The 23660-nt window shown below is 30.9% G+C and overlaps 1 protein-coding gene across 3 annotated transcripts; it reads right to left on the minus strand.

Annotated features, from left to right (window-relative positions):
* Nucleotides 1-7909: 7909 nt before the first annotated feature.
* LOC134709440 (E3 ubiquitin-protein ligase RNF13-like) lies at nt 7910-21861 on the minus strand. Of its 3 annotated transcripts, XM_063569598.1 has the most exons (10): nt 21771-21861; nt 19116-19237; nt 17642-17722; nt 16323-16451; nt 14883-14976; nt 14454-14547; nt 11717-11873; nt 10867-11002; nt 10403-10483; nt 7910-9436 (listed from the first exon to the last, which is right to left on the minus strand). In XM_063569598.1, the coding sequence occupies exons 2-10, from the start codon at nt 19182-19184 to the stop codon at nt 9345-9347; spliced, it is 933 nt and encodes a 310-aa protein (XP_063425668.1). In that variant the 5' UTR covers nt 19185-19237; nt 21771-21861; the 3' UTR covers nt 7910-9344. The 3 variants fall into 3 exon arrangements, with proteins under 3 accessions (XP_063425668.1, XP_063425669.1, XP_063425670.1); XM_063569599.1 differs by lacking the exon at nt 17642-17722; XM_063569600.1 differs by lacking the exon at nt 16323-16451.
* Between the last annotated feature and the right edge of the window lie 1799 nt (nt 21862-23660).

Below are 23660 nucleotides of genomic sequence, written 5' to 3' on the forward strand. Positions count from 1 at the left end.
TTCGTTCTTTAAATTTTTTATCGAGAGGTTACATGTATTTTTCTATTTTTTTTTAGTTCATTTGTATGCTTCTCACTTAAGTGTGACGTTCTTTTTATTGAACTTGTACGCATGCGTGTCTCGGGACAAGTTTGACCCCCTTCTTCGGTATGAAATTATTCGATCTCACTGTTAAATACCTATTGGTGGCTATTGGCTGTGTTATTCTTCTTTGTCTGGTTGTTGTCTTTTTGACACATTGTATATATTCATTCTTCATTTCATTTTTACGATGATATTCAAAATCATAAGTCGAAAACAAACTGGCATTGCAAAAATGGAAAAAAGATCCAAAAGAAACAACAGTATATATTATCCATAACATAGCTAATGACTGCGTTTCACGAAAACCATAAAAAAAACATGTTGTGATCGCAAATGCTCTAAAAGAGTGAACAGGTGCTGCTCCATATATAAGAGTATGGAGATGTTGTTTGCGGTAATTGCTCTTAGAACAATTCAGAACCTCCTGAAAATATTCAATTAGAAGCAGCTAATTTTTACTAGACTAAAACTTTAAGTTGAATTAGGACAAAAAACTTTTAAAACTTTACGGAAAAAACATCAGTCTATACTTTTTTTAATATCAAATGGGATTACACCTGCATACTTATATGAGTCAGTCAAGTCATATCTTTCCAGAATATTTTTTTATAAATAGATTGATGCTATATTTAAACCTTTCGATTATTGGATGAAGAAACTCAGAAATAATGCTAGCCACCTAAAATCTCATATGTTTAATAAATTCTGATCAATTAAAATTTTCGTGGACACTATAATGACCTTAGTGAAGATAACCTTCTTTACCGTTTTATGGATTTTCTCTTAGTACAACATAATTTTAAAAAAGATCTTACTAAATCATGTTAGTTCCATTCTCTCAATTCGTGATAATGTTGACCAGTTTTGTTTTATTAATATCTGTTTTATTTAGTGTTTATTTTTATTTAGTGTTTATTTTTGAGTTTTTTTTTAATTTATTTCCTAATTGCCTTCAACATTAAATTATTCCACTAAGTAAGCTTAGTGTCTCTTCTAAACCTTGTAGAAATGCTTTTAGTGCTTTATAAAGGATATTCACATTTGTCGAGGTACTTGAATAAATAGTAATTAATTTCCTGTATTCTTTAATATACGATGTACCAATTGTTAGATTAGTTTTATTGGTATTTAAGAAATTTCTTGGTATTCCTAAGCAGAAGATTTTATACACACAGTATAAGAAATGTATTTTTAACATTAAAATTATTTCCATATACATGTATATATTATGACGCAGGTTTTTTTCAAAAGTGATGATTTTCAAACAATTGTTTAACATTTCACAGTAGTATCATACTTTAACTTTGTTTACATCTGTTTATATACTTTGAGCTTAATTGTTTAATCCTTATAAATTTATTAACCATGTATTTGCATTCAGGTATCACAGATCAAATTTATTCATTCATTGTGTGTTAGTTTGCGTTTTTGTATTGAGTATTGCCTTTCAGTTACTCTTTTTATAGTTTCTTTCTATGTTGTGATGCTAAACTATTGTTTCAGAAAGGGGAGACGCTTTAAATTTGGTACCATTAAAACGTTTAATCCCGCTGCAAATGTTTGCACCTGTCCTATGTTAGGAATCTGATGTACAGTAGTTGTCGTTTGTTTATGCAGTTCATAAGTGTTTCTCGTTTCTTGTTTTTTATATAGATTTTACTGTTGGTTTTCATGTTGAATGGTTTAACTCTAATATTTTTTTCGGGGACTTTCATAGCTTGCTGTTCGGTGTGAGCCAAGGCCCCGTGGTGAAGGCCTTACCTTGATCTATAATGGTTTACTTTTATGAATTGTTACTTGGCACTCATACCCCATCTTTCTATATCTATATACATTAAATTTTATTGATTAACACTGTTAATATATCGTTGTTTGTGTGTGCTCATTAAAAGCATGCTTTTCCACTATATGGTCCAAGACCACCGTTATTTTGTAGTGAATTTCTTTTAGAAAACAAATGAAAATAAAAAGATCCCACTTGCGTTTTTTCAATAATATTTTTTTTACAGTTTGTTGTAATACTTTTGATTCAAATTATATCAAAATGTTTGAAAACGTCATCAGATCTTATTTGACAGCTTTTGGAGTGCTAAATTTTTATCAACTTAACCAAATCACTACTGTAACTTTACTTTGAAATTAATGACCCAAATTTGTTTATAGTTGCCATGTGGAGCATAAAATATAGAAAAATAAATGTGAAAAGGGTATTAAAACAATTGCAAATAACACATTGACCACATTAGGGACTATATATTCGTAAAGTACGCAAACTGAGGTCTTGGATCATATAATATTATTTCGAAAACATTTGTTATTTTTTTTAATTTATATCATGAACATGTATTATGGTGGCAGCTTTTATTAGCTATGCCTGTTGTTCAATCTTTTCCGTATCTTAAAGAATAAAATATTTTTAAATCTACAATAGATGTCAATTAGTTCCATGTTTAGTTTTTCAATAAAATTGTTATCTTGTAGTGTATTCCTTTTAGGGCAAATTGTATTAAAACTACAGAAAAGACTTAACTCAACCAGTTTTTATTCAAAATATATGTACAATTTCATGGTGTTTTATATGTATTTGATAAGCGATCAAGGGTGGAAATGGCTACAGTTAGGTTCACACTGCCGATCAGATCAACTCGACGATCCCGATTGTCCAAATTTCCACGACCAAGCGAAACCAAATTTCTAATCGGGCCTCTTCACGATTTTTACCAGACCGATGTACGTATATACAAGACTTTAATTCGACCATTCACGACTTCATCACCACTCCAATCCGTCACCTAACTGAAAACGTATTCAATAATTCCGACCAATTTACGATTTCTACTCGATATTTCCTCGACTAGCTAGACCAAATCAACTAAACTCGATCTCATACCGAAATCAACCAGACCAGATCGACTTGATCGCATAGGAGTCGTAGGAATAGTCGGGAATTGGTCAGGTATGTACGGTTTTGTATACCCCCCCGTAGCGGAGGGTTAATTAAGTGTTACCATTGTTTTGTTCGTATGTGTCAACAATACGTTTCCGTTAACTTTATTTTACATCAACCAAAATTTACCAAAAAAAAACAAAGATCGATTTTGAGTTTGGAAGGCGTATACTTTACCGTTTTTGAATAATGACCCTTTATAACCTTATTTGCAAGCGACGACATTAAATGTTTCCTATAGACACATTTTACATTATTATTTGTTTGGATTCTGCAGTCCACAGAAGTTCTGACTAAATTCATTCACCTAAAATATCTGTATGGCAAATAATAAAGCAGTTGGATGTGTGGACAAGGTGGCAGATCTATAGAGAGACAGGTTTTTAACTGTGACAAAGCTTGCAGAGAGTGTAGAAGACGAACAAGATGGCTCAAACAGCAACTTGCGCCGAGAACTCTAGATGAGACAATGGCTGAAACGGCTACAACTTTATAGTCAGAATGAGTGATTTGAAGGATCTCAACAAAGAGTACCCAAATAGTTGTAAAACCTTCCTCGGAGAGAACGCTTATTTGTTATGGGAGTTTTGACCGCTGTTTTTTGAAAATGACACCACCAAATAAAACATTTCCAAGCATTGGTACTTATGTAACATAGCAATATACATAAAATTTACCATCCCCTTCTCCTTGTTTTCTCATAACTTAAGCTTGATGTTTGTGTCATATATGTGCATATATATGTAATCCATATCTGCCATATATTTGTCATCAGAAGTTGAAAGGTTAAAGATAATTTTGTTTTTGGTGTATGTATATCAACAGCCTGCATGTATTTCCGAAAACATATAGCAAAATTGGGGATACAGATGTCAGATATTTTCCCACAATTTGGTTAAAGATAGAATTTAAATCCTTTAAAGTATTACCTTTTCTGAAACTGTTGACATATATTTATCAAGAGATTAAATAAAAATCATTTTTTTTTTTTTTAAAGTTGCGGCAAAATTTCCGTGTTAATAAAAATTGTTTGTTAACATTTGGCCGTACGGTGACCTTAAGTAGTTAATTTCGGTATCATTTGGTGTCTTGTGTAAAGTTGTTTCATTGGCATTCATACCACATCTTCTTATTTTGATACTACAAAATTTCTGGACTTCGGGAAATACGGACAGTTAAACAGGAAATAGCTGATACAACGGAATAAAAAATAATTTAATTGCATAATTTATTTTTGAAGAATCCTCCTTGTACATAGAAAGAATGCCTGTACCAAGGTAGAAATATTACAGTTGTTATCAATTCCTTTGATGTGTTTAAACTTTTGGTTTGGCAATTTAAATTTGGGTCTTTTATTTCCGAATTTTCTTCGGAGTTCAGTATTTTAACAACACAATTTTCTTATAAGTTCCTAATTTTTAAGTCATGTGACACCGTAAGTTAGCTGGATGTTTTGAATATTTAAATTGCGTAGTTTTTTTTTCTTATAACGAACTAAGTGATGTGAAAAATCCACTGTAATATCAAAATCGTCATAAGTGCCCAATGTATTATTTACTAGCGCATTATTTACTAGTACAGGTAAACAGATGTATAGCATACCGAAACATAAATTAGTAAAAAACAATTAGACTTTCGTGCCCATTTATCTTGGCGAGTGTCGATGTCTCTGCCACCCAATGTAGATAACTGGTGTCTACATATTTCGCCTTATGTATATATTGAGATGAATTAAGTTTTACTAAATAATATGTTAAACGTTCAAATATGCACATTTTAATCGAAATAAGAATGTAAATGGGGAAAAAAACAACGTCTGAGCGTCAGAGGTTTTTGATCAACAGAGAATTGAAAGAGTCTTTCCAGTGTTCGATCATCTGTATCTTTCAAGGCTCGGTCTATTTTATATTAATTCTGTAAAATTTAAACCACTTAATTCTCTAATTTACTATAATTTCCGTATAAAAGGCAAAATATGTAACAATCTTCTTCCACAAGTAAATGATAACTATTTACACCACTGGGTCAATGCTACTGCTGGTGGACGTTTGGTCCCCGAGGGTATCACCAGCCCAGTAGTCAACACTTCGGTGTTGACATGAATATCAATAATGTGGTCATTTTTATAGATTTCCTGTATACAAATCTGATTTTTTTTTTTTTTAAACTAAGGATTTTCTTATCCCAGGCATAGATAACCCTAACCGTATTTGGCACAACTTTTTGGAATTTTGGATCCCCAATTTTCTTCAACTTTGTACTTGTTTGGCTTAATAAATATTTTGATTTTAGCGTCACTGATGAGTCTTATGTAGACGAAACGCGCGTCTGGCGTATTAAATTATAATCCTGGTACCTTTAATAACTAAATACTTCCACTAGCTAATCAATGTACGTTCATTATGACTTTATAAAAAAGAAGGCTGAACAGTTAATCATTATTTCAGACTAATTTCATAACTTAATTTTATTTGTAGAGGGTTTCAATAGAAAAAATGGAAGAAGTCTTACGAGGGTTCGAAATTCTATTCTTTTAAATGCTCGGTTTGGTTTGATTTTTTTCCTTAAATCTCAGAGGTGTACAATAAAGGCAAAAGTGGTAACCAGCTGTTCGAAATTCTTGTATCGATTTAGAAAAAAAAATCGGGAATTCAAACTAAAACTGAGGGAAACACATCAAATAAATGAGATTAGAACTACGACAAAAGAGAAACACAACACTAAACACTCACAGAAACAACTAAAATATAACAATGGCCATTTCCCTGACTTGGCACAAGACATTTTAAGAAAAAAATGGTGGGTTGAAATTGTTTTTTGGGCTAGCCAAATTTCGCGCTTTTATGGCAATGTTTAATATAACATTATAAAGACAACATTACATGAAAGGACTACTGTACAAATAAATGCAAAAACATTGAGGACAAGGAAATACACAAATAAATAAAGATCTTGCAAAAGCAAATACTCCCATAGCAAACCAGTGTGATCTATAACAGTCATTTTGACCTAGAAAAAGACTGAAAGGTAAATCATTATTTTTTTTCATTTTTTTCCTTTGCAGTAACAATTTTATTCATTTGAAGTTTCTTCTTACACTGGACAACAGGAGACAGTCTATTCCACATCATATAAGAACCTGCGTATTAGTTCAAAACTTGTATTTGTTAATTGTCAGTAATTACTAATTGCACAGCATACAATTGATCTGAAAGGGTTATATTTGCAGGTTTAATAACTTTGATGACAATAAATAGATATGGACATATTTTATTCCTTAATCTTACTGATGACAATGAAAAATATCTACAAAGACATAACATGAATGAGCACTAGAAATTAAAATGAATTACAACTTCTTATACTAAAGTATAGTCTACCATATCTACATGCATGTCAATACGCTTAACATAGTTTCTTCTCCAAAAAAGTGAAGTATGTCCAGTGTACGATGTTTTGTCGATATTGTCATCATCGCAATATCAAATTTATAGTGTTGTTACTGTATTTATATTCTATCCTTTCTATATGTTCTGTAGATTTGTGGTTACATCCGTCACATCGTATATTCGTGATGTTGAAAATATCGTGTCAACATCGTGTTTATATTATAAACAGAGTCCATTCCTTTCTGTAACCATCGTTAACAATGTATACATCGTGATAATATCGTTTCTACATCGTCAACATCTTATAGATGTTGTGAACCAAGTCTTTAGCTTTGTATTTACATCGTTCACATCGTATACATCGTGATGTTGACAATATCGTGTCACATCGTGTGTATATTGTATACAGAGTCCATAACTTTCTGTTTACATCGATCACATTTTATACATCACAATGTATACAATACCGTGTCAACATCGTGTTTATGTTGTATATCAACTCTGTAACTTTCTGTTTACATAGTTAACATCGTTCACATCGTGATGTTGACAATATCGTTTATATCTCGTTTACATTGCCAACATCGTATAAATATTGTGTACCAAATCTATAACTTTGTATTTACATCGTTCACATCAAACAATGTAAACTGTGTTGACCCTTTCATTTTTGTTTATTAATATAAATCAATAAAGTCTGTAAATGACATGTAAACAGTTTGCAATTTTATGGGGTTTTTTTAAACAACACATCTTTAAAAAAAATGGTGTTATTACTCTAACTTGACATAAAACAAGTGTTAATAGTTATCAAAAGTACCAGGATTATAATTTCATACGCCAGACGCGCGTTTCGTCTACATAAGACTCATCAGTGACGCTCAGATCAAAATAGTGAAAAAGCCAAAACATATACAAAGTTGAAGAGCATTGAGGACCAAAAATTCCAAAAAGTTGTGCCAAATACGGCTAAGGTAATCTACTCCTGGGGTAAGAAAATCCTTAGTTTTTCGAAAAGTTCAAAGTTTTGTAAACAGAAAATTTATAAAAATGACCATATAATTGATATTCATGTCAACACCGAAGTGCTGACTACTGGGCTGGTGATACCCTCGGGGACGTAACGTCCACCAGCAGTGGCATCGACCCAGTGGTGTAAATAGTTATCAAAAGTACCAGGATTATAATTTCATACGCCAGACGCGCGTTTCGTCTACATAAGACTCATCAGTGACGCTCAGATCAAAATAGTGAAAAAGCCAAAACATATACAAAGTTGAATAGCATTGAGGACCAAAAATTCCAAAAAGTTGTGCCAAATACGGCTAAGGTAATCTACTCCTGGGGTAAGAAAATCCTTAGTTTTTCGAAAAGTTCAAAGTTTTGTAAACAGAAAATTTATAAAAATGACCATATAATTGATATTCATGTCAACACCGAAGTGCTGACTACTGGGCTGGTGATACCCTCGGGGACGTATATTGTTTATATGGTAAGGTTAACAATGTTAACACAAAATATTTTTAACATTGTAAATATCTCTATGTAAACAATGTAAACACTATGTACATGATGTAAGAGTTTAAACAATGTAAGCCTCGATTTAAAATTATGAACATCGCGATGTAAACAATGTTGCTATAAAATCGTGTTAACAATGGGAACATCGAGAGGTTAATAATGTAAACACGAAATCTTTTCAACATTGTATACATCGCAATGAAAACGATGTCAACGATGTAAAGAATATTTTTAAAAGGTCCAAGCAATGTTAACAGTGTGGGCACAACATCATGTTAAAATTGTAGATGTTGTGATGTAAACAATGTCCACGATGTAAACAATATATAAGGGTTCAAACAATGTATACGATGTTGACACAACATCATTTAAACATTGTAAACATTGTGATGTTTGAGAAAACACAAAATATACATAACAGTTGTTTCAAATGGAACACAACATTCGTCTGGAGTCTAGTAGATATTTAGAAAATAACATTTCAGAACTATTTGAGGATTTCAGTGTCAGATACTTCTTGCCGTCATTTGTAGTCTTGTATCACTAAGCATATACATCTTTCTTAATTATTTCCCTCTGAGACAACAATTCCAGTTGTAAGTTATCGTAAACATAATAATTGTGAAGTGATATTTTTTTCTAACCACGTAATATCTAGGTAGGGGACATATATATATAAAGTGCCTAGAAAATCAACTTATGATGTTAGAGTAGATTTGATTCGAAAACTATATATGTATTTTTTTTTATTCAAACACATTTTTAAACAGAACTTACCGGTAATCTTTCAAATAGTTATATTAATGCAAGAGAGATTTAAAGAGTAGACATATTTTGTTATTTCTAAATGGTACATTTCTTTCGTTTTGAGTTTTTTCAACTCAATTATCCCATTCGCAATTTCCTACAGTAGAACATGAATTTAAAAGTTTAACCATTAAGCTAACTGTGAAAAAAAACAATGGTTGGTAATATGATTTCATTTAAATCAAATCAAGTAAAACGTGTACTCCAAAATATATCAATACAACAAGAATATTAAAAGCTGATATATAGTGTAAATACATTTATTTGAATTTTAGGGAATAAAATTGATAATGGAAATGGGGAATGTGTCAAAGAGACAACAACCCGACCAAATAAAAAACAACAGCAGAAGGTCACCAACAGGTCTTCAATATAGCGAGAAATTCCCGCACCCGGAGGCGTCCTTCAGTTGGCCCCTAAACAAAAACATACAAGTCCAGTGATAATGAACGCCATACTAATTTCCAAATTGTACAAAAGAAACTAAAATTAAAATAATACAAGACTAACAAAGGTCAGAGGCTCCTGACTTGGGACAGGCGCAAAAATGCGGCGGGGTTAAACATGTTTGTTAAACATGAAGGCTATACAAATGTTCAATCAGGAAGAGTAATAACCATTCCTTTGCACATAGGACAAGTGTGTTTGCTTACTTCCAACCATGACTTAATACAACTAATGTGAAACCCTGAAAGGCAAACGAAATATATCATATAAGTTAATCTAGATTTAAAGCATTCCAGTAGACTATCCTAATATAATTTCTAATTGTTGTGTATAACATGCATCTCATTACCAGAACTGCATTTTTTCTAAAACATGTTGACGGCCGAACATTGACCTATAATGGTTTACTTTTTTAAATTGTTATATGGATAGAGGTTTGTCTCATTGGCACTCACACCACATCTTCCTATATCTACTTATTTAATATCTACAATATTTCAAAAGCTATCGAAATACACTCTCCATAAAAAAGAAGTTTTGTGTCAGTTTTGTGTTGTTGATTATACATATTGTTGGTACAATGCTAAAGGACTAAATGATAAAATCAAACGTCGATATCCGTTGCCTGAATATTCATGAGGTTTTAACCAATTTCAAGCTCGTCTCGCGTACAAAATCATAGGCCTAATATCTTTGATGATATTTATTCATGTATTGTACCCCACTTTTATTTACATTTTTACCTTCTATAATTGTTTGTTTTGTTCATACATCGTATAAGTAAAAGGTTCAGCTAGTTATAAAACCAGGTTTTATCCATCACTTTCTACATGATAACATGCGTGTACAAAGTCAGAAATATGACAAATGTTACCCATCCGTGTGATTTGTTTGCTTTTATGTTTTTCTTTTGATTACAGACTTTCAATTTGAAATTTTAGTATTTGTGTTATATTACTCGAGGATATATGTAATTTCCGCTATTTTGCTGAAGGGAGAGAGATTAAATCTTAGAATGAACATTGACTACCAGAAGTCATCAGAACTTCTTTAATGATTAAAATACCCGCACTTCTTTAATGAAAAAATGACTAAGGCATGGCTACATACAATGACGCCACTGGTTCTTTCCTATGTATAAACATATTGACCAATTATTTGTACTTATAATTATAATCTTAAAAGAGACAGGTTTACAAAAACATACCATGTTTACATGGTAAAATCCATAACTGTTCATTTTCAACAAACTCCTCTAGACATATGGGGCACGTGTCGTATCGATGACCTGCAAAAAATGTCAAGAGACATATTCAGAAAGAAGGCTATAGACCTTTACTTTGAATTGTTATTGTGATCGATTTTACATACCTCTAAATTAAGAAGGTAAAGACTATTGAAGATTGTGGTAGCAGAGTAAAATAATTATTGCATGTGCTAGTTGAAGTTGTGTAACAATATTTGATTTAATAAAAGTATCGGTGCTTACTGTTAATACTTAGAGATTTTATGTTTGTATGTATAACAGCTTGAATGATGAGCAGTACTATACGTTTTAATAGTTTTTGCTTATGGATATTTATCCAAGAACTGGATGAAAAATGAAATTCAAAATAAAAGTTTTTATTTGGAATAAATACTTGTTACAATACTTTATTGCTATCAATTTACCTTTCTTAAACTTTGCAGCATGAATTTGAGGAGTACAACTTTTCAACACCTGTATATCAGACAAATGAAATGGTGAAGGCCGCCTTCTTGTCCTTGCCCTCTCAAGGTATCTGTTGACTGACGTTTTGTTTCTAGACTGAAACCATGTGAAAATATACAAATTTTACAGTTGGTTCAGAAAACTAGTATGAAACATGGTTGTCGTTTGTTTATATGCTACCTACTTTTTTGAAGAGAGAGTAGAAGACGCACAAGATGGTTTAAACAGCAACTAGCGCCAAGAAATCAAGGTGAGACAATGGCTTTTTTTTTTTGGACATAAAAAAGGCCGTTCGTTTTTCCCGTTTGAATTTTTTTACATTGTAATTTCAAGGAATTTTATAGGGACTATGCGGTATTGGTTATGTTCATTGTTGAAGGCCGTACGATGACCTATGGTTGTTGAAATCCGTGTCATTTCGGTCTCTTGTGGAGATGTGTCTGATTGGCAATCATACCACATCTTCTTTTTTATATTTGCAGCAATGACGGCAACATACGACGTCACGACACATACCTTAGAGGTTTCAATTACGTATACCCCATAATTTATATTGTTCATACATTATCTACAATATTTGTTTTGAGTTTTTGCGTTCAAGGTTATCAGTTGCAGTTTACTATAGGAACAAAAGCGAACATTTCAATACTGTTCTTTACTGGATATTTCTTTTTTTCGGCAATTTCTGTACAAACATATTTGCTTATAAATTGTATATTTGTGTTTAGATTCTAGTATTTCAGAAGAATTTTTAGGCAAAGTATGTACGGTTTACATGCTGGTTTTAGTAAATAAAAATATTGTACTTACATGTTTTATACAACAGCAAACTCCAATTATTAGAGGACATACGAATAACATTGTTATACACAAAGCAGTTCTAAACAAGATCTTGGATGTTGTTTCATATTGTGTCGGTTCTTTAGCATCATCGCCTATGGTAATGAACCAATGGTTGTCCTTGTTACTGTAATGTAAGCTTATTAAGTAGAGAACCACGTGTTGCTTCAATGATATATTTAGAAGAAAAAAAGTTGTTGTTTCATTAATACAATTTTCTGACGTCAGACACTCAAATCAATGAATGTATTCGTAGATAGTAGATGTTTTTGTGTTCTGTCAAATTGTTTCTTTTAAAATTGTTATACGTTGATGACTGATGTACCCATATTTTGACTATTTTATTTATTGTGTCTGTTTATTTAACGCATCAATATAATATAACGGAATTTGACGAGACTGTCATTAAAGTGAGAGGGTTAGCTCTATAGAACCAGGTTTAATCCACCATTTTCTACATTTCAAAATGCCTGTACCAAGTCAGGAATATGACAGTTCTTGTCCATTCGTTTTTGATACGTTTTGTTATTTGATTTTGCCATGTGCTTATGGACTTTCCGAATTGATTTTTCTCTTAGTTCAGTACTTATGTGATTTACTTTTTATATTTAGTAGAGAACCAGTTGTTGTTTCAATAATATATTAAGTAGAGAACCACTTGTTGTTTCAATCATATAGTAGGTAATTCAATGAATGTAATCTATGTATACCTGGTAAATTATAAAACCAGGGATTTCGTTACCATAAATTACTGTAAATAAAGGCAATAGTAGTTTACAAATGTTCAAAATTCATTAATCGATTGAAAGAAAACGACTCTCGTGTACAAACTAAAGCTGAGAGAAACACGTCAAATATAAGAGGAGAACGAGGAATAAATGTACCACTGAAGGGCAACTAAAACGTATTCTATAAATTATATCATAGACACAAACATGTTTTGGCTATACATGTATTTAAAACTACATATTGCATAGACATTTATAATACGATCTATATAAAGTCATTGGTCCTTTTGATGAACTTATCATTAAAGGACATATTTAAATACAATTATGGACCTTTTCAAGCAAACCCTCAGTGTGCACTTAATTTAAGTGATTCAACATGATTTGTTAAGCATTTCTGTGAACAACAAACGGTATCATAACCAAAACATTCAATTCAATAAAAGGCTACAAAACATTATATAATAGAATTATTGCTGAGCAGTACGAACCCCACCCTAAAACGGGATAATCTAAGGTGCTATCAGAAGATCATGGTCAATATGTTACACCCGTTCTCACATTTTCTTGTCAGTACAAATCATTTGATAATAAAAAAAAAAATAACGGTACAAATTTTCTTGCACCAGATGCGCATTTCGACCATATATGTCTCTTCAGTGATGCTCGTGGCCAAAATATTTGGAATCCAAAGCTTATATAAAGTATGAAGAATTTTAATTAGATAAATTTGATAAGTTTGATTCAATGATATTTATATTCGAGGAAAAGAGGGCGGGATTATATTTACGACTATAAAAACATAAATGCGCCACAAATATCCCATAACTGTTAAAACAAATCATGATGACGTTTTGGAAGCAGTAAATTTAAATGCAATGAGACAATAAATTTTATTTCTGTACAAGATGTTTCCTGATGATACTTGCGCAAATGTATTGCATTTTATTAATTTTCTTCGCCTTTTATTTTATATAATTGTAACTTGAAATTCCGTAATACAAACGTGTTAGAGAAAGATTGATTATCTTTTGTCGATTAAACCCTATTTTTTTGCGTTTCGGAAAGTATTTTTTCTGTAATGAGTTTTGTACTTTGATCTGGTACTGAGAATTGTATAGAGTACTTGTACTTTTTAAAGGCAACAGTAGTATACTGCTGTTCAAAATCCATAAATCGATAGAGAAAAAAACAAATCCGCGTCACAAACTAAAACTGATGGAAACGTATCCAATATAAAAGAACTATGGTACAACAGCGAAAAGTAACACACACAGAAACTATATTGTAACAATGGCAATTTTTCTGGGTATTTTCTGAGAAAAAAATGGTGGGTTAAACCTTGTTTTGTAGCATGCAAGATCTCCCACCTTAATGATATTGTTAAATATAACATTAAAATGACAACATCACACGACAGGGTTACAAAAATAAACAGATAAATTGGAGAAAATATAGGAAAGAGAAACAAACGAATAAAAGCCATTTAAAAGCCATTTAAAAGTAACAGGTTAAAAAGTATTTTTAAAAATATTTGTAAAATTGTCATTTTAATAGACGTGTGTTTGTACCAAGACCTTTCCTGAAGTGAGGGAAGTCGTAAGTTTGATAAAGAGATGCAAATCAAAATGTAAAGAATCGATTTACTGTTGGCCCGACATGCGGTTTGAAATTTTTCTGTTCTACATTTAGACTTCATACAAGTGAAAATAAGATGATAACATTAATGTAATGGCACGTAGACACCTCAATGATTTCGAATCCGAGATAAAAAAAAAAACAAAAAAAAACAAACATTAGGTGTTATTTATAAAAAAAAACAGGAAAGTAAGTATGTCAAAAGGTCACAACAAAATGAAAGAAGAAAGAAAGAATATACAATACTTTTTTTAGATAGCAATGACCAATAAGGCATGGAATTTACGAATACGTAAAGCGATATTTTTTTAATGATTGATATGGTTACTTAGTATACGTACGCTGCTTCGTGTTCGACATCATAGTTTCTTAAAACTTTACCAGCACGATATCCTACCAATACAGATGGGATCATAACATCTTCCATCTTTGAATCTGTAATTGAAAAGGTTAAAAGTATAACCAAAACCAACAGGAAATATTAAAAAGTTTCTACATGAAGACAATCTCGTTCGTTTGATTCTATTTACAGTGAGCATCATTCTGTTCTAAAGAGATTAACTTAGATTTATCATTATGATTACAAACATTGATAATTGGTAATGAAATATAGTTTTTGTAAAATATTTATTCAGCCTTTACTTTTCGTCGTGAAAATGTGATTGACATTAAAAATTAGATTTAAATGTATACAACATTATTTTTACTGTCAGCATTATTTATATCATTATAATTGACTCAACATAGTATGATATATTAACAAATTTTACCCGAGGTGCTAATCATTCTTCCCAAATCCTCTCCAGATTGAAAATCATTATGCACGATAACTGCATCAAATTCCATACGTTGTGCAGCAAGTACCTGAAATGAATGCGTTTTGATACCAAAAATGTGTTATTATAGGACAAATGTATTTGAAACAGACTTGTATTACGTATGTGAATTTAAGAAAAATATTTCCATCGGACACCATTCCTTGTTTACACTATCACATTTGTATCATCGTTGAAAAGCGAGTTTGGGGAAAAAATCTTAACTTGCTAGTAGTCTGTTGCTATTTTTGCATTATTGTCATTTTGGTTTTTTTTCTTTGGTTACATCTTCTGACATCAGACTCGGACTTCTCTTGAACATTGGCTAAAGGTATAGGGGGGTTTGAGATCCAAAAAATATGTTAAACCTCGCCGCATTTTTGCGCCTATCTCAAGTCAAAAACCTCTGGACTTTGTTGACTTGCATTATTTTTAATTAAAGTTTCTTGTGAACAATTTGGCGTTTAGTATGGCGTACATTATCACTGAGATAGTATATATATTTGTTTATGGGCCAGCTGAAGAACGCCTCTGGGTGTGGGAATTTCTCGCTGCATTGAAGACCTGTTAGTAACCTTCTGCTGTTGTCTGTTCTACGATCGAGTTGTTGTCTCTTTGACACATTCCCCGTTTCCATTCTCAATTTTATTTTGAAGTATCACATTAGAATGAAGTAAGTGTTTACTAAGTGTTGTTATGTTAACGAGGTTTTTCAATGCCATATGAGCAAGAGGTTTTAACAGTAATAAAACACACATTTTTTTGGTACCAAGTAAGGAATACGGCAGTTGTTATCAAATAGTCCGTTACTATGCATGTTGGCGTTTGTTGTGTTGTTTTCATTTGTTACCTGGATTTGTTTCCATTAAATTGATTTATGACGTTGTTTAAAATCGGTATACTTCTGTTACCTTTATTGCTAGATAAACAGCAAGCTTAAGTTAATTTAATTTGACTACAACGTTAACAGCATTAGACTAACGTTTTTAACCGAAACAGGACGGACAGAGAAACAGAAAACATAATGTCATGAAACACAATAGAGTGCTTTTTTTCATATCAAATTTAGTGTCTTTACAAATAGTACAGATTCAGATATTTACTACACATACTCTATTGAATCTGCACCTTACCAAATTGTTAGAGTTGTCTCATTGGTACTCATACCACAGCTTCTTATATCTACTTACTGCATATCAATTGAAACATAAGTTCCGCTACTGACGATATAAATGCTGTTTCGAACTCCTTTAAAAAATCGTGATTTTTTTTATTTTTTTTTGTTATGAATTTTTAACTTCTTTTTCTATTCTGTTTGCTGTAGCTAATTTATTAATTTGCTTATATTACACAGACGAAAAATGATTTGTTTGTATAGAGTGTAATGCTGATTACCATGTAAAGAAATGTACAATCACTATTAATTTCCATCAAAGCAATTAAAGTCTCGTTTTCCTTCTCTGTCGGACGGTTTGGAACATAGTCATGGCAAGTTTTGTTTGTCTTTAAATAAACAAGATTCCCCTATAATAAAAAAAAATGTTGTGATGTAAAATATTACTTAAACCAAGAAAATAACTTTCTATTTGTGTTCCTTCATATTTTTTTCATCATGATTACGCAAATGATTTCATTAAATTAATTTTAATCAAATTTAATCAATTGTTATTTCAACTTGACATTTTAAATTTAATGTAATTATAATATCCGTTAATTTCACTTAACTAATATGTAATTGTTCATAATCATGTTGTGCTTATTATCTTTATGTAGGATGTACACGTCTGAGGAGCCCAAAAAAATTCAGATTTAAACTTTTTTGCTTAGCCTCATTATTTAGTTTATAAGACTGTAAAAAAAAAAATAGGTGAAGAAAAAGTCATATGGTGGTGCACGTCTTTTTTTGCTATGGCCCTTTGAAAATACCAAATTTTGATGATTTTCCCACTTTTCATCATTTTTTACCTTTTTGTGGGCTATTATTAAAAAAAAAATCACATTTCCACAATTAAACTTTTGTTCATACTTTCAATAACTATGAAGTGGACCAATCTGAATAAATTCAATTTTAAAAAACTATAGGTAGGTGTTTATTATAAGAAACTTTTATCATATTTAGATGTTTTTTGTGTCAAATTTACCATGCTGTCAATATTGTCAATTTGTGATTTTTCTCAATTATAAGAACAAAATGCATATTATTTCGACTTTTTTGTTTTAAATGATTGAAAACATACATATCTTGGAAAATGGAAAACACAAAAATGATATGGGATGCACATGATTCCTGTAAAAGGATGTTTTTACTTTCACTCATTTTCTCAAAATTTTGGCTTAAAAGACTGACTTGACCTGACTTAAGTGCCAGTGAGGAGTCTTATGTAGACGAAACGCGCGTCTGGTGTACTAAATTATAATCCTGGTACCTTTGATAACTATAATTGATTGGTCGTAAAAATTGAAACCTTGATTACTCAAAAACTATTCATTGTAAATACACAATTTTGTCACAAAGTCATGTTTGATAATAACATTTTTAATATTAATTGATATTTTCAACTTATATCACATGTTTTGGACATAATTCCAGAACGAGATTTCAACGAGACTGAAACGTCAGAAGAATACACCCTTAAGAATTGCAAAGAAATATACAACATTAAGAACATATTTTTTTAATTTAGCTATGACTTCTACAAAGCATAATCGAATACCTTGATTCCACTTTTTGGTATAGTGGGTCCAAATCCTGCCTTTTTGTCTTTAAATGAATAAACAACTATTTCACCATTAATCTGAAATATTAGACACCATCTACATGCATTTGCATGGTCTGTTGAAATTCTGCTTTCTATATAATACTTTTATAACCTTGGCTTTTATATATTTCGCTTTGAGCGTTCGGGATGAAGGTAAATCTAGAAAATCCGCTGGACGCTTAACATTTATCAAGTGCTATTTTTATTTTACATGTGCCTTCGATTTACACATTTGGACAGCCCCTTTGAGAGCTACTTTTTAACGTTTAGGTTTCATTTAGTCTAACTTGTCTGTTTAGTAAATATCCCCCAAAGACTAAAAACTTCATTAACATTTTTTTCAAATCCCGGGGTTGCTGACTAGATATTAAAAAATGATGAAATGAGAATAGTAAGTATATACTTATATAAAATCAAAAATGATAGGATTATAATATTCAATATAGATTTATCAACTAGAGGTAAACAAACAAAAACGATCTTTATAGTAACCTTCATTTACCGTTTAAAGGCTGAAATGCTGATGTTGACTAACAAATTACAATATCAGTATATTTCGTATACAAGAGGTAAAATGTCACATGACTAAATCTTAATAATATTCCAGTATCCCCCCGCGTTGCACATATTCTATCCAAATAACGAAAAGATTTTTCATAAGATATATCATGAAAGCATGAGATCCTTTACGATGCCATTTACCATATAAAAAAATATTCCAAAGGAGGTATTTCTTTTAAAAGAGGTTGATTGGGATTGATGATTGGTATTGTCGGAGACATTGTTGATATAAAACTTTGATCTGGCAAAAATTGAACATGTTAAAAGGTACAATGCGTTATTCGATATGAACAATATTTCCAATTGATATTTCTCTTTCGAGAATAGTTGATCTGCATTAAATTTTTAAAGCAGCCGGACAAATTGCTAAAATAAACCTTTGAAATAAATTCGAGAAAAATTAGGCGAAGAAGGTACACATGAGAACGTTTATAATGCCATATTTCATATAGTTGGTATATACAAGGGACATAACTTTAAAAAAAAAAAAATAAAGATAGGCACTATCTTTTTTACTTTTCGAGGCATTGCTCACATAAATCTTGTATACAAATTTGATAAAAAATCTGTGGATATTTAGAAACTACCAAAATAAAACAGGATAAATAATCAAGATATATACGCTTAGTTAAAATTCTAATGCTACACTAGACAAGGTAGACAGTACTCAGCTGGATGCACATGACTTGTTCATAATTACATATACAATCGTTTTAATATCTATAGCTTAATGAATATCTAAGCGTAAATTCGAACAGGATGTTGTATTTCTATTGACAAAAGTACATATATGCATCTAGCTATAAAAAAAACCATTTTAATGTTCAGTACCAAATTATGCAATATATTTTAAAATAATAATACTCACTACATCTACGTCGGCAATTACACTGATTATCAGTTCAATGAATATTATGGTATGACGTACTGTTACCATATTTCATGCGGGCATGGTGTGTTCTTACTATACAGGTTTTGATGAACATTAAACTATGTAAACGAAAATTTAATTGATTATACAGAATACACAGTTCAGTTAAAATGAAAATAACAAAAATACAGAACTCCGAGAAAAAAACGGAAAGTACCTAATCAAATGGCAAAAACTTCAATCTCATCAAAAGAAACGGACAACAACTGCCATATTCTTGACTTGGTATAGGTCTTTTCTTATGTATAAGATAATAGATTAAATCTGGTTTTATAACTAGTTAAACCTCTCACTTGTGTGACAGTTGTATAAACTTTCATTATATTGACAACGATGTGTGATCAACAAACAGACATATTAGGTAATCAAAAATACCTGTACAGCAGTCAACGTTGTGTTATAAATAGCAGCTTGTTTAACATGAGCTAGTAGTAAATATAGGTGATTTAGGGTTTAGTTTCTATGTTATCTCTCATTTCGTCTCTTCTTTGACTTCAGTTTGCATTTTAGTATCTTCATATTTTTTTGTAATTTTAATGTGTAAAAGGACGTAAGTATGATATTGTATAGATTTAGTTTCAAGAGTACCGAACGAATGAAACTGGTCAACTGCAAAACGTTAAAAAAATCTCTGGGTTTCGTAACACTTGACAGTTTTTATCATATTGAAATGTATTAAGACCGAAGACTAATGAGGAAAAAGATGGAATTCAACAAGGTTTGAATAAACTCAATAAATTTTATCTTACAAGGTTTACTGGTTTACCGAGGTTTTTTTTTGTGTCAAAAAAGGCATCATATTCTAAATTATGTTTTCGATATTTGATTTAGTTGCTGATAGAATTATTTTTTTATCGTCTTCAGTATTAACATTTTTCTATTTAGAGGTAGAGTATACTAATGTTTATTCCATATTAGTATTATATTAGTAAGTTTCTCTATATGAATTGGATTTTAAATAAAAAAGCATATTCACCTGAGAAAGTAATATTCACCGCGCTAAATGGTTAAACGTTTCATGTAAAATTTGTTTTGGTATATGTTATGCATTAAATGCATGTTCTTCTCTCGGAATATGGAATAAAACAATTACTGTCTTTTGTTTCGGTAAATATGGGGTTGAATTGACATCTAAAAAACTGATATTCTCTGCGGCCTTCGCCCACAGTGAATATCATTTTTCAAAAGTCAATAAAACCGCATATTTACCTCACCAAAAGACAGTAATTGTATAGTATTATCATACTTCACATCAAAATTTCATATTTTGATTGGCTTATACGTATTGTAGTTAAATCTAACGAAGGGATGATATCAACTTCACCACTTGGTACTCTTGGTTTTAAGGTTTTGAACTCTTCTGTAACCCATTTGTACGAACTTTTCAAACTTCAATTGTATCAAAACTACAGATATACTGAATAATAGAGATATGCCATTTTGTACATATACCAAGGGAAAACTTGATGCAAAGCATTATTATTTACTGTTTCATTACTTGATTTGGTCCATATTTGTATTTGTTTTCACCAATAACTACATTCATAAACTTGTTCTTAGAAAGGCAATGCATGCAATGCATGCAATTATCCTATATATATATAAATCAATCATCAAATTGCCAAATATGAGAGTACAAGGATAAAAGCTGTGGATTTTCTATGACATTTCCATATGTTTAGCATTGAATCAACGCAAGGGTAAATAATCCTAAATAGCTTACATGAAATTAATTTTAAAATTAACATGCTTATTTGAAATAATTTCTAAGTTTTGGCATAGATTTTATTATTTGACAGTCAAAATAAAAAACAAACATCTTGCCTAACTTTTGTTGTTTTATCTAATACCCGTGACGTTGTTATGTACGTGACGGCAAGAAAATACTTTTAAAATAAAATGTATCTGTCAAAGATAATAATGATAGGATATTCAGTATTTCAAATTGAATGAATAAATGAATTGATACTCCTAGAAAAAGCCTTGTCAACCTTGGTTTCACCGCGGTTGACAATGTTTTCTCTCGGTAACAATATATTCTATCACCCTCTCAACTATGTGTTATTTATATATAGCGTGTAAATATTTTTTTCTATAAAAAGTGTAATAACATGTTTTAACGGGTTTTAGCATTTTAGGGAATTATAAAATATACGATATATCCGAAGGTCAACTGAATAAAGGATGAAGGAGAAAAAAAACCTTGCACAAATAGTTATTGATCAAGCCGATTATATAGTTGGCAGAACAAAAATAATTATCTTAAACTTAAGGGTATAATGTTATGCAAGTAACGTACAGTTAGCAGGTTCAGACCTTGCATTCAGTCAAATTTAATAATTGCAAAATCAGTTCATGAATTTTTGTTTGTTTGTTAAATGACTAAGGCAACAGTAGTAAACTGCTGTTCAATAGACATAATTCGATTCAGCGAAAACAAATCAGGGTCACAACCAAAACCGAGAGAAACACATCAACTGTAAGAGGAAAACAACGGAACAACAAAAACTCTGAACATTTGATAACAACTGCCTTATTCCTGACTTCGTACAGAATATTTTTAAGAAAAATATAAAATTAACGGCAACTTACCTGGTGTAGTATATCTTCTAGACAAACGCTTAGTACTTATGAATACACACCCTTTATGTTTTCTGTATATGTATCATATGCTCTATTGCTTTTATGCGTAAGTGTTTGTCGTTACTTCCTGATCATCAACCTATATCTCATGACCTTTTTTAAATTATATGTAATTGTACTTTATTTGAAATTATTTGTTGAATTGCTAAATAAGATATTTTACACGGTCCATTTATTTTTATATTAAAATGAATTATAAAATATATTTTACATTTACCAAAACTGATGTAAGACGCTAAAATATTGTTTTCATTTTAATCAAAACTACAAACAAAAATATATTTACCGTAACGGGGTTAAGTTAAGCTTTTAAAGCCATCTTGACAGGTGATTGTTATATCCTATATTGCTCCTATTTTTTTCTTTGTGGTTTGTGTATTTTTACTGAAAACTATTATTCTCGCATGTTTTATAATACTTAGTGTATAATTAAATTTGTGCATATTGCTCGACAAGGGTTCGTGGTTGGTTAATAAAATTGTCGTATGAGTCTATGGTAATGTCTGGACATTATCTGTAATAGGACTGACGACATATAATACTAATGAATCAAAGTTGATCTGAACATTTACAGCAAAATCTGCTTCCCATTTGTATGACATTCATTTTCGTTTGAAAATAACTATACATTTCCTAGTCAATGTTGTCCCAAAACAGAATTTATGGGTATAAGAACATCACAGGTGGTCAATGTCTTTTCATGATTAAGACTCTATCTTGTGGGTGATCGGGTTAAGTAAATCATTCGTACCAAAACTCATAGAAAAAAAATAACATATGTTAACCAAAATCTTGTCTAAAAAATACACCAGATAAAAATGTTCTTGAAAATTCAGAAAGGAAAGGACACAAATTGTTTATGCGATTCTTAATCAATAACAATAAAGTTAACGATAATGAATCCTTATCAAAAGCCAGAGAGCCTCACCTTGTCGTAACACAGGTTACACATCTTTATCATAATGTTTTGACTAGTCGTACGCGCCTTTTCTCCTTGCTTAGATTTGTCTGGTTAGTTTTTTGTCATCTCGATTTCTATTAATTCCTCTTTTTATAAAAAAAAAAAAAAGTTCGATAACGTCTCCTTGTTACTTAATATAATTCAAATCATAATGATAGTTTAATCTTTATAACAAAAGTTATACATCAGTTCACATTTAGTTGTTTGCAAATCATCATAATCTAAAAGAAACCAAAATATATCGATTAATTAAAACTATTTCAACGAAAAAAAGTTTTCTTATTTGATCAGATATGACGTTTTCACCTTTATTTAAATTTGATCTTCATTATAATGCCAAGTAGTGTGTTTTGAATCTGACGCCATAAATCCGCTGTCGCGTGTACCTATGTTCATGTCCATGTACAGAGTACTCGAATCATTTTATTTACGAGAATTCCGACACAATCATCTGTTTGTTGTTCTCTATTTACTGTAGTTCCATAGGACTCAGTATAAATACGGGTTAATCTAAATTAATTTCGTATATTATCGAACTAATAACTAGTAGTCTAAAGCGTTGGGAAAATACATCGAAACAATAATTATGCAGAAAAAAACGGTTCATAAATACATAACAATACACTCTGTCCTATATAACAATAGCTTGAGACTTGCTATCAAATTATATTCGATGCCTCATTGTGTATCCTGCTGAAGAGCACTTCTCAATTCAATGGGATTGAACGCTTTCCCATTGGTTGTAAATGCTGTCACTTTTGAGGGTCAAATATGTCTTTCACTATAAGGGTGTCATTTATGTACATTGATTATCAAGCTAGTCACAAAGTCTACAAAAAGTATTTTACAAAGATTTAAGGAAAAAAGAGATTGGATAC

Source organism: Mytilus trossulus, chromosome 3 (assembly GCF_036588685.1).
Source record: "Mytilus trossulus isolate FHL-02 chromosome 3, PNRI_Mtr1.1.1.hap1, whole genome shotgun sequence".
NCBI classification, from domain to species: Eukaryota; Metazoa; Mollusca; class Bivalvia; order Mytilida; family Mytilidae; genus Mytilus; species Mytilus trossulus.